The 11,906-nt window shown below is 47.2% G+C and overlaps 2 protein-coding genes and 1 long non-coding RNA gene across 3 annotated transcripts; 1 reads left to right on the top strand and 2 right to left on the bottom strand.

Annotated features, from left to right (window-relative positions):
• Positions 1-660: 660 nt before the first annotated feature.
• On the bottom strand, positions 661-2,879 carry LOC100285396 (acetolactate synthase 1). Its single transcript, NM_001158289.2, has one exon. It carries the CDS (start codon positions 2,847-2,849, stop codon positions 933-935), a length of 1,917 nt encoding a protein of 638 aa, NP_001151761.2. The 5' UTR covers positions 2,850-2,879; the 3' UTR covers positions 661-932.
• A 365-nt stretch (positions 2,880-3,244) lies between these two features.
• Positions 3,245-4,991, top strand: LOC103627195 (uncharacterized). Its single transcript, NR_169295.1, has 2 exons — positions 3,245-3,431; positions 4,663-4,991. It is a non-coding gene; the product is annotated as an uncharacterized lncRNA (long non-coding RNA).
• A 741-nt stretch (positions 4,992-5,732) lies between these two features.
• Positions 5,733-7,063, bottom strand: LOC100275397 (uncharacterized). The gene is made up of 2 exons (NM_001374286.1): positions 6,688-7,063; positions 5,733-6,264 (listed from the first exon to the last, which is right to left on the bottom strand). The coding sequence occupies exons 1-2, from the start codon at positions 6,907-6,909 to the stop codon at positions 5,839-5,841; spliced, it is 648 nt and encodes a 215-aa protein (NP_001361215.1). The 5' UTR covers positions 6,910-7,063; the 3' UTR covers positions 5,733-5,838.
• Between the last annotated feature and the right edge of the window lie 4,843 nt (positions 7,064-11,906).

Raw genomic sequence — 11,906 nt, 5'->3', positions numbered from 1 at the left:
GAAAATGAATTAATATTTTTTCTCAATCCCCTCCAATGCTAAGAAAGTTTGAGTTTCCAAATTAGCTTTAGAGGGCGTTTAGATCCCTTCGTTTTAGAGAAATTAGAATTCACTCAATAAAATAACTTATTTAATTTGGAATTTGATATTCAACCACTTTTCAAAGTTTAGATATAGGTCTATCTCAAATTCATAGGGTGGATGATGGAAATGATTTTATGCATTAATAGAATTTGTTTCTACTGTGTAACTTACATGACACTCTTCATCTCACTCCTGTATAGTAAAAATGTAGCATATAAATATCTCCGACATCTTGATAATAATAGTATACAAATATATTTTGCATAAAACCGAATTAACTTAATTGATATATGCCAAAATTACTATTATTAGAATGGAATTTAATTCCAATGATCCAAACCACGAAAATGGATCAGGTAACTAATTCAGTCAAATGCCTCATTTTTTTTCACTCCCCTCAAACCACGAAAATGCCATTCTGGTTTGTAAAATAGTTTGAAATTGCAGCCCTAGCATTATTCCATACATCATATGTTGAGTTGAAATTACCAATATAATAATAACTAAAAAAGGAAAAAAATAGCGAAAACAAAAGCAAGGACCAGTTGGACACTTAAATTTGGCAACAGAAGCCAATTCAGAACCACTGCATAGCAGTGCTTATTATCTTATTTATATGTAGCAAAAGGCACTTAAATGATCTCTTATGACACATGCCAGAAGGAAAACAACAGACTACACAATTACAAGGTCGGAAGCTACATAGGATTACCATAACAGATAGCTGACGGCCTACAAAAAAAGATAGAATACAGGAGAACATCACACAGATAAAAACATATCACCCTTGTACTAGCAGGGAGGCGGTGCTTGCTGGATTTTAGATCAGTTGCTTGCTGGATTTTAGATCAGTACACAGTCCTGCCATCACCATCCAGGATCATATCCTTGAAAGCCCCACCACTAGGGATCATAGGCAACACATGCTCCTGGTGTGGGACGATTATATCCAAGAGGTACGGCCCTGGAGTCTCGAGCATCTTCTTTATCGCTGCGCGGACTTCGTTCTTCTTTGTCACACGGACCGCTGGAATGTTGAACCCTTTGGCGATCGTCACGAAATCTGGATATATCTCACTTTCATTCTCTGGGTTTCCCAAGTATGTGTGCGCTCTGTTGGCCTTATAGAACCTGTCCTCCCACTGCACCACCATCCCCAGGTGCTGGTTGTTTAGCACAAAGACCTTCACCGGGAGGTTCTCAATTCGGATCATAGCTAGCTCCTGAACGTTCATGAGAAAGCTACCATCTCCATCGATGTCAACAACAGTAACACCTGGGTTGGCCACAGAAGCACCAGCAGCAGCCGGCAAACCAAATCCCATAGCCCCAAGACCAGCTGAAGACAACCACTGCCTTGGCCGCTTGTAAGTGTAGTACTGTGCCGCCCACATCTGGTGCTGCCCAACACCTGTGCCGATGATGGCCTCGCCTTTCGTCAGCTCATCAAGAACCTGAATAGCATATTGTGGCTGGATCTCCTCATTAGATGTTTTATACCCAAGGGGGAATTCCCTCTTCTGCTGATCCAACTCATCGTTCCATGAGCCAAAGTCAAAGCTCTTCTTTGATGTGCTTCCTTCAAGAAGAGCATTCATGCCCTGCAAAGCAAGCTTAACATCTGCACAGATGGACACATGTGGCTGCTTGTTCTTGCCAATCTCAGCCGGATCAATATCAACGTGCACAATCTTAGCCCTGCTTGCAAAAGCCTCAATCTTCCCTGTCACACGATCATCAAACCGCACACCAAGTGCAAGCAACAGATCGGCCTTATCCACTGCATAATTTGCATACACCGTGCCATGCATACCTAGCATGCGCAGAGACAGTGGGTCGTCGCTGGGGAAGTTGCCGAGGCCCATAAGAGTAGTTGTGACCGGGATTCCAGTCAGCTCCACAAAGCGTCGCAACTCCTCACCAGATGCTGCGCAGCCACCGCCAACATAAAGAACAGGGCGCCGGGATTCACCAACAAGACGCAGCACCTGCTCAAGCAACTCAGTCGCAGGGGGCTTGGGAAGGCGCGCAATGTACCCAGGCAGACTCATGGGCTTGTCCCAGACAGGCACCGCCATCTGCTGCTGGATGTCCTTGGGGATGTCGACAAGCACCGGCCCCGGTCGACCAGAGGAGGCGAGGAAGAAAGCCTCCTGCACGACGCGGGGGATGTCGTCGACGTCGAGGACCAGGTAGTTGTGCTTGGTGATGGAGCGGGTGACCTCGACGATGGGCGTCTCCTGGAAGGCGTCGGTGCCAATCATGCGTCGCGGCACCTGTCCCGTGATGGCGACCATGGGGACGGAATCGAGCAGCGCGTCGGCGAGCGCGGAGACAAGGTTGGTGGCGCCGGGGCCGGAGGTGGCGATGCAGACGCCGACGCGGCCCGAGGAGCGCGCGTAGCCGGAGGCCGCAAAGGCCTCCCCTTGCTCGTGGCGGAAGAGGTGGTTGGCGATGACGGGGGAGCGGGTGAGTGCCTGGTGGATCTCCATGGACGCGCCGCCGGGGTAGGCGAAGACGTCGCGGACGCCGCAGCGCTCGAGGGACTCGACGAGGATGTCGGCGCCCTTGCGGGGATCGGTGGGGCCCCACGGCCGGAGCGGGGTGGCCGGGGGAGCCATCGGCATGGCGGGTGACGCCGCTGAGCACCTGATGGGCGCGGCGAGGGCGCGGCGGGTGGCCAGGAGGTGCGCCCGGCGCCTCGCCTTGGGCGCAGCGGTAGTGGCGCCAGTGAGCGCGGTAGACGCGGCGGCGGCGGTGGCCATGGTTGCGGCGGCTGTCTCGGAGGCGGCGCGAGGGTTTGGGGTGGGTGCCACGGACACGGAGTGGGAGAAAGGGGGATGTGCGTAGAGGCCTCCCTGCTTTTGTTCAGAGGATGTGTGGCTCAGATGGTGATGGGAATGGGACTCGCAAGACGACGACGACACGTCCGTCGCCCGAATACGTACACGCTACAGACCGGACGGTGGGGCCTGTCGACGTGGGACCGACGTGTCGGCGTGGATTACAAACGTGGTGTCCAGTGAGCGCTGGTACACGATAGCGTGCGTCAAGGAGATTTTGAACTATTCCGTTAAAAAAAGAGGGGAGATTGTGGACTTGACTGTGGACGACGGTGTGCATGTCATCGGAGTACAGACGGTACTGACACAAAGGGCCCAGATCAGGGAGTCCAAACGGGTCGCACCCACCTGCCAGGCTGCCACCCGCAATCCGCAACAGGGACACCGGGCACAGCCCACAAGATGAGCAGCGGCGGCGACAGCTTCAGGCCCGGTGTTCACTACTAGGCCTGGTACGCCAGTACGGTGTCGTCATCAAGCTCAACTCCGGCGTCGACTACCGAGGTCACCTCCAAGCCCTCCGCTCTGTTTCCTCACCTTTCGCTCACATCTGTAACGATGTTCCAAACCCTCCCGGAGGAACAGTCAATCTTGTTCAACTGTTTTTATTGTTAATTCCAGGAGAAACTAAAACGTTTTTTCCACAAGACAGACTCAACTCACCCACGTTTTCCCCCTTTTTACTGTTTTTAGCTGGGATGTTGATAGGTGATCTAGAACAATGGGGCAGATTTTGTATACTGTTGTTCCTTATAATGATGACTTGTGCTTGATTTGATGGAGCGAGGCAACCGGGGTAGAATATGATATTGTGATTCCCATGAGAATTTTGATCTAGCTCAAGTGATTTCAACGTGGCTAATCAGATCCATACATTAAACTAACCCTAGGAATCACATGTAGATTTGACTTTTGAACAAATCCCTTGTAGGGTTTTAAGCCTGGTGTTTGGTTATGCATATAGCTGTGTCCTGTCCTGTGCTGTCAGCATCATAGATCACCCGCTGCAAATGCATCTGCTGATGCACTAAGAACCTACAATATAGAGCTTGAGAAGTGGGAAAAGAGCAACAAATTTACCAGCATGATTGTCGTTGTGTAACAACATCAGAGGACAAGAAGTACCAACAAGAGAGATTAAAGAGGGGCGTTCGCTGGCGGTCGTGCTAAACCTGAGCACAACTAGAAACCAGCACCCTGGTAGTTAGAGAGGTTTGAACCGTAACGTGTAATGCCCTATATCCTTAAAGCCATAGATTGTGTCATGACTTCAAAGGTAATTTATGTGGTGCTCTAACAAGGATTATGATTTAGGGGAAACTGGAGAGGTGAGATATTCCTGTGAAAGTTGTCATTTTAGATGGTCAGATAGGTGTGGTTTTCTGTAGTTACAGTTCCGGTTTGTTTTTCATTAGAGTATTGACTGTTTGGTTTGTGGCCTTGGATGAGCCAAGCCAAAATTGCGTATGCAGTCCTTAAGGGGCAAGGGCTATATTTTCTAGCGTTTCTTCAAGGATAAGCCACATTGGTAGTGTTATACTTCGAGATTTCACTTTCATTCTGATCCGATTCTCTGATTCGTGCGAAAAGATTTCACTTTCTATTTCTGTTGTATGAATAAACGAAAAACGATTTTGCTAAACCAATTGCTTGGTCAACCACACTAGTGGAGTTTCCCTGACCCAAATCAGGTATTCTGGCTTGTCTTGATGGATACATGAACATTGCGATGCAGCAAACTGAAGAATACGTCAATGGTCAGCTGAAGAAAGAAGAAGGTGATGCCTTCATAAGAGGAAATGGTGGTGCGGATTATATGATGTGAATATTCTGAGATCTATGTCGGGCAAATTCTTGTAGCAGTCTTCTGAATATGCAGTTCTGTACATCAGTATACCCAAGCGTACCCTTGCAGACAATTAGGAAGATGGTGAAAGCCAAAACTGCTGCTATAAAAAAACACAAGCCGATGGATTAAAGCCGCAGCGAACAGGCTTTAGCGCCGGTCTGGCAAAACTTGGTCGTTTATGAGAGACTTTAATATATTGTACTTTTTTGTTATCATTATTATGTTCATCTGGCAAAAGAATTGCAAAAGGGAAAAAGAGAAGAGAAATGAGTTACATCGCCATGGCCATCAAGATATCTGGTAATAATTGGGCCTTTAGTGATACTGATAAGGTGCCGTTGTCTACTACTGAAATGTCTGTATCTCAATTATTTTGTGATTCAATACGAGATTACCAATATGTGGCTAACTGCAAAATCACTGCAGGTCATTGTCATTGCTGGATCCTCGATGTTGCCCTGAAGCATCGGCCCGGCCTTGTTGTATGCAGCTGCTGGTTCTACTTTGAGTGCGGCCTTTAGCTTACCCGATTTTTTTTGGTGGGGGGGGGGGGGGGGCACACTGCAGTTTTGTTGGACAAATTTTGGTCACCAACACCGCCTTCAAACGGTATGGAATGTATCGTGCACAGGTGCACTGATGAACACGATGCATTTCGTGTTGGAGATGGAACCAGGACAATTATGCTTCTCTGGCCTAGAATGATCAAGTTACTGTTCTGCAATTACACATTACGCCGAGCTAAATATGGCGTGGTATGAGCACTAATCATCCATAAGATGATGTGGCCCTCTTGTTCAAAGATCGCCAAACTGAAGCGATCACTCGCCACCTCAAAATCATAGCATCGATACTATCGTACGGTTGACACTTCACAAACTGTTTGAATCTTACGAGCCAGTATAAGAGAATCTAGAAATACTTGGCTCCCAGGCATTATATGCCTCCCGGAAATGTTGGTGTGTCAGTTCATAATTCAAGAATCAATCCCAGTTCATAAATTATTCGCAACAAACAGATGCTGGACATTTTAATCAATCCTCGGATCACCACACAGCTAGCTCATTTACCTACGTGCTCGGTGCCGCCGATGACAAACGTCGGCAGATCAGCCCGGCTGACGTCGGGGACGCCGGCCAGCGGCAGCGGCGACGACTCGAGCACCGGCCTCCTCCCTCTAAGCTTGAGGAGGGAGGCCTTGACCATGTCCCCGAGGGACTTGAAGGGGTTGCTCAGCTTGCTCTGCAGCCAGAGGAGGAACGACACCTCGTTGACCTGCCACACGGCGGTCAGGACGATGACGGCGCCGAGGAGGAGGTGGGTGATCGTGTTCTGCCTCTTGATCTTGCTCAGGTCCTTGGCGATGTCAGCTGGCTCCACCTCCTTGCTGCGTTCGCCTCCTCCTGCAGGCTGGTGGCCGTGGTCCGGGCGGGAGGAGCTCGGTTCTTCCAAGATGTCTGGATCGGGGTCGGTTTTTAGCTCGCCCAACTGCCAAGAGGAAACGGTGTCAGTACGTCCTTTTCAGCGTCGTCTGCATCGTGAAAGGATGGAGCAAGTGTAGGAATGGACTGAGCACCATATAGAATTGATACAATCATGTCACTAAAGGTCTCTACTATGTGGCCAGAGGTTCATTTTGCTAGCGTCAGACAAAGAAATGATAGAAATCAGGCATGGCTGATACATTGGTTGAAACTAAAGAGGTTCATTTTTGGTTCTTGCCCCAGAAGATTATCCGGTTCTCGCTTAATTGTTCAATCGGTGAAGTGTCGATTCTGTGACACGTCCAAAACCGAATCATCATCTCTCTCCGGCCGGCGTTAGCTGGACTACATCCGGTAGGGAACGAACGGCGTGCAGGAGCGGAGAGCATCAGCAGCAATCCTGGTTCCAGACACACGAGGAACGTACCTTGGAGAGCAACGACAACAGGAGCTCCTGCTCCTCCTCCCTGAGCCTGGCCGTCAAGCGCTCCTCTCCTCCTCCCTGGCCATCGCTCCTCTTCTCCTCCAGGAAGCCACGGATGGCCTCCTGCACCAGCTCCACCTTCCTCCTCCTCCTTGTCTCCTCCACGCCGACGCCGACGCCGACGCCTCCATTGAGGGCGTCGTCTCGCCCGTCCGCAAGGTCCATGGCGGCGAGGACGACGCAGGCAGAGGGGAGAATGATGGTCGATAGGAAGGGGTTAGAATTGGACACGCACCGCACGACACACCTCTTTCCGATTCCAGAAGTACAGAGGCAAACCCACGTCGGCGTCACGGATTCGTCGAGACCTTCGCTTCTGTACGTCGAACTAGTGCGGCGACCGCGACGGGATGGGATCCGAGGACGAGGGGCGTGTGGGGCTCCGGTGGCGGTGGGAGAAGCTTCCGGAATTGGCGTGCCACCGGTCGGCTGCCGATGTCCCCGTCACACCCTGGGTGCGCGACACGTATCGCAGCCGTACGTTGCTTTGCCTAGTTACCAGCGTTAAACAGTAAAAATAAAAAGTATGCCTAAGACCATTGACCATCATAGTTGACTTTAAACACATCTTCGACTAAGCTAACAGAACACATATACCTTTATATTTTATATTATATATTTAAGTACAAATAAAAATTATAGTAATATACGAACACTTTTGTCAGCTCTCTCGTGCCTAGGTCTATATGTTACACCCGGCTCTAAGGAACAAAGTCATGTGCATCTCATACATGCGCCAACAAGACAACATATATAATAACAGAGTGTATAGAGATAAATGTCACAATATAATCAGAGTATTTATTACATAGCGGAAGTCTTACAAAATAAGAAATAAATATAGCAGGATCTAAAATCCATCCTTGGCGCTAGAAAGCTGACTGGAAGACGCCACCTAAATCAAGCCAAAAGCCTCAGTGTTAGGCGACTCCTCTTCTACCACCTGTTCTTCTCCTGTGGGGGTGTGAGACAATAAGGGTGAGCTCACACATGTTCATCGTTCAACAAGTTGTGGGGAATAATGTGGCATGAACTCACCAAAGGTGGGAGTTCATTAAGTGTACGGCTGGTCAATAAAATAAAGGCTTAAGCTGAGCATTGCTTTTATAAGTTGGTCAAAATTTTATTAGCAGTTACTAAGTGTAAGTAAATACCAAACCATAGTAAATATAAATAAAAGTAATAATAAAATATTCCCAGATGCAATGAAATGGCAAATTAAGTTTAAGTTCCATAAATTAATCATGTGAGTGTCCGAGCCGCTCGTGACCGTGAGCACGACTAGTATACCAGTTTTACACTCTGCAGAGGTTGCGCATCTTTACCCACAAGTCGTGTTACCCATTTGCCATGGAGTTGATCAGACTCCATACACCTCTACCAAGGAAGCGAGGCAGGGTACCACTACGAGGCTTTTACAGAGTTCCACTAGCTTCAGAAAACCCGCTACAGTTTATAGGAAGCTCCAGTGCAGGAATCCCCCGCCTGACCGCCATCGCAGCAAAATCAACCCAAGGACCTCCCTACATTGACCACTCCCCTACTGCCCTTGCCCCTTTCGGGTAAGGTAGTCATCCACTAGCTTTCCTAGTTAATCAGCCAAGGGCGTCCCATTATACCCTTGTGGTAGCACTGTTTTCCCGGGTGGTTCTCCATGTTCCCATTAACATAATGATCTTATCATGAATAATAATAAACAAATAATAAAAAGTATAACAATGAGTGATAAATATCTTTATACCCAAATCCACATAAGGCGATAGCATGAACTACCCAAAACTTTAGTAGTAAAACCAGGGGTGGAACAAGGTATAAAGATAGTCAAAATCTAGGGTATCCTATTGGGTCCCATCAAAATTATCCTATGCAGATCATTATGATTAATAAGAACATGAATGGGTAAAAGAAGTGATCAAGGGCACAACTTGCCTTCAACGAGCTCCTGCTCAGCAGTCTCTACCAGCTGAACCCCAGAATCCTCTATAGCTTGCTCGTCTACTCGCATCAACACAATATATACATAGCATAGCAAAAATTAACATTACACCAAACATGTAAATAAAATAGACAGTAATAATCTAGACATTACAATAAGATCATAGGAACTGGAATTATTAATTTTGGAGTTATGGAATTTAAGTTATGAATTTCTAATGTTTTGTGTATTTAATACATGATCAAGTACTAGATGAATTTAATGTGTTTTTCATGCCAAAACAGTGGCACAAATGGATAGACAATAATATTACAAAAATTTAGGAACTGAAATGGACCAATTTGGAGTTTATATGCATTTTCTATGAATTAAACAAGTTTCTGCAATTAATTTAATATTAAAAATCTATTTCTAATTTAATTTCTCTGATTTTCTAATCCTCTGGACTGGGCCTCGATTTCTGGAAAGCACAGGGACCTCGGGGTAAGAAACCCGAGACACAGAGCGCCACTGCGCGGACTGCGGGTCAATTATTAACACATCCAGGGACTCTTTAATAATTTTGCCAGGGTCAAAAGGGTATCTTTAGTTTCTGGCCGCTAGATCACGATTGAACGATTATGATTAGATCGGCGAGATTATGAATCGGTGTGCGCTCATCGCCGTTCGATCCCGAGTTGATGGTTCGGACCAAACCGCAAAAGTGATGAAGCGGTACGCAACGCCGACCTGTGGATCTGAAGTCTACGGCGCCGATTTTATTACCCCCGAGTCGTTCTAATCCGCCCGATCAGATCAGACAGTTCGAATTCGTCACCGCGAATCATTAAGCGCGCAGAATCACAGCCGTCCATCTGATCATCCACGACCCAGAACTAGTCATCTACCTCCCTCACCGAAGCACGGTGGCGCCGCCCTGAACGCGACGTAGCGACACCGGTGAACTCCAATCCGACAAACCCGAGCGCCCCATGCCGATTCTACTGGTTTTAAATGAAGCGGACGACCACACGAGCATGGAGGGCGAATACTCACCGAAGATGGCACGCACAGGAGGGTTGGCCACGGAGGAGTGCGAGTGCACGGCGGAGCCTATCCTCCGACGAGCAATCCACGCCTCGCTGACCATAAAACTTGTGTGGCAAGACTACGGATGTCCTCAGGGTGGTGAGGCGAAGCTCCCACGCCGATTCGGGTCAGCCCAACGACGGCGGTCGCGAGCTTCAGCCACGGCGGCACTCCGTTCGCTCCTTCACGGTTCACGGAAACTGCTAGGAGAGGGAGTAATGCGCGGCGGCCGAGACCCTGGGAGGCATTTATCCACCACACGGACGAGTCGGGGAAAGGGGTCGTGGTCGCCGGATTCGCGATTATAGCGCGGACTCCCGCCGAGTTCGGGGAGTTTGTTGAGGGAGAGAGAGCTGACAAGCTAGGGCCCGCAGCACAGTGACTGGTGGTCTTGCGCGCGAACCACTGTCGCCGGCCGGGATGGCCCACACGCCAGCGAGAATGGAAACCGCGCGCGGGGGGAAAACAGGCTGTGTCGTGGGTCCCACCAGGCGGTGCGCGCCCGCGGAAGGAAGATGGGCCACGCGGTGATAAAGGGAAAATGGGCTGAATTTGAGGTTAAGCCGGCCCAAGCAGCGTTTTAACCTTTTCTTTTTTTTCCTTTCTTATTTTTCCTTATTCCCAAATTCAATTTGAATTCCAATTTAAATTCAAACCTTGTGGCTTAGTAATTACAAATTATATTTATGAAATTAAGTACCAATTTGGAGATATTTTTAGATATATTATTTATATTTTTATATCCTTTCTTTTTTTCTCTTCTCTTTTTTTCTTATTTTCAAACCCTAACTTCAATTTAGGGTTTAATTCTACATCTCCAGTCATTATTTTATTTCTACTATTATTGTTATTATGATTTGAATGCACAAGCAAACAAAATATCCAACATGATGCATAGCTTATTGGGTTGCCTTTATTTATTCATTTACTTTAAATATGGTTATTCTCATGATATAATGAGTAGATGGCCGAACATGTAACAAGATCATCTATTTTATAATTTGGGTATTACAAATCCTACCCCCCTTAAAAAGAATCTCGCCCTCGAGATTTAGGAAGAACTAGAGAAAAGATGGGGAAAATCTATGCAAAGCTCTTCTTCTCTTTCCCAAGTAGCGTCATCCTCTCCATGGTGACTCCATTGTACTTTGCACATCTTTATCACCTTATTTCTTATAACTCGAGTCAAAGTGTCCAGAATCTTGATAGGGTATTCAGCATAAGTCAGGTCATCTTGAACACTAAGGTCCTCCATTGGTAGCTGCTCTTTAGGTACCCGGAGACATTTCTTCAGCTGAGATACATGGAAAACATTATGCACATCGATTATCAGGTAGCTCGAGTTGATAGGCCATCTCTCCAACTCGCCTAAAAACTCTGAATGGTCCAATAAAGCGAGGGGACAATTTGCCCTTGACTTTAAATCTCCTCATTCCACAAAGTGGTGACACCTTGAGGTACACATGATCACCTTCCTCAAACTCCAGTGGTCTTCTATTATCAGCGTAGCTCTTTTGCCTAGTCTGAGCTACCCTCAAGTTCTCCCTGATTATACAGACTTGTTCTTCTGCCTCTTGAATAAGTTCAGGTCTAAAGAACTATCTTCCTCTAGTCTGGTCCTAATATAGAGGAGTCCTACACTTCCTGCCATATAGAGTCTCAAATGGTGACATCTTCAGACTGGCCTGGTAACTTTAATTATATGGGAACTCAGCATAAGGTAGACTCTTGTCCCAACTACTACCATGCTGAAGGGCACAAGCTCTCAACATGTCCTCCAATACTTGATTAGTCCTTTCAGTCTGTCCATCAGTCTGAGGATGGTAGGCCGAACTAAATTTCAACTTCGTATCCATATTCTCATGAAAATTTCCAAAATCTTAAGGTAAACTGTGATCCTCTATCTGAAATGATCTTCTTCGGTACACCGTGTAGAGACACAATCCGAGCAAATATAACTCTGCCAATTAAGATCCCTTATAAGTAGTCTTTACCGGAATGAAATGAGCCACTTTGGTAAGTCTATCCACAATAACCCATATAGAATCATATCCTTTCGAGGTGCGAGGCAATCCAGTAATGAAGTCCATACCAATCTCTTCCCACTTCCATTCGGGTATCTTTAATGGGTATAATAGTCCAGCTGGTCTTTGGTGTT

Source organism: Zea mays, chromosome 5, assembly GCF_902167145.1.
Source record: "Zea mays cultivar B73 chromosome 5, Zm-B73-REFERENCE-NAM-5.0, whole genome shotgun sequence".
NCBI lineage: Eukaryota > Viridiplantae > Streptophyta > Magnoliopsida > Poales > Poaceae > Zea > Zea mays.
The sequence above is the reverse complement of the archived record's forward strand: the minus strand, read 5'-3'. Positions and strand labels throughout refer to the sequence as shown.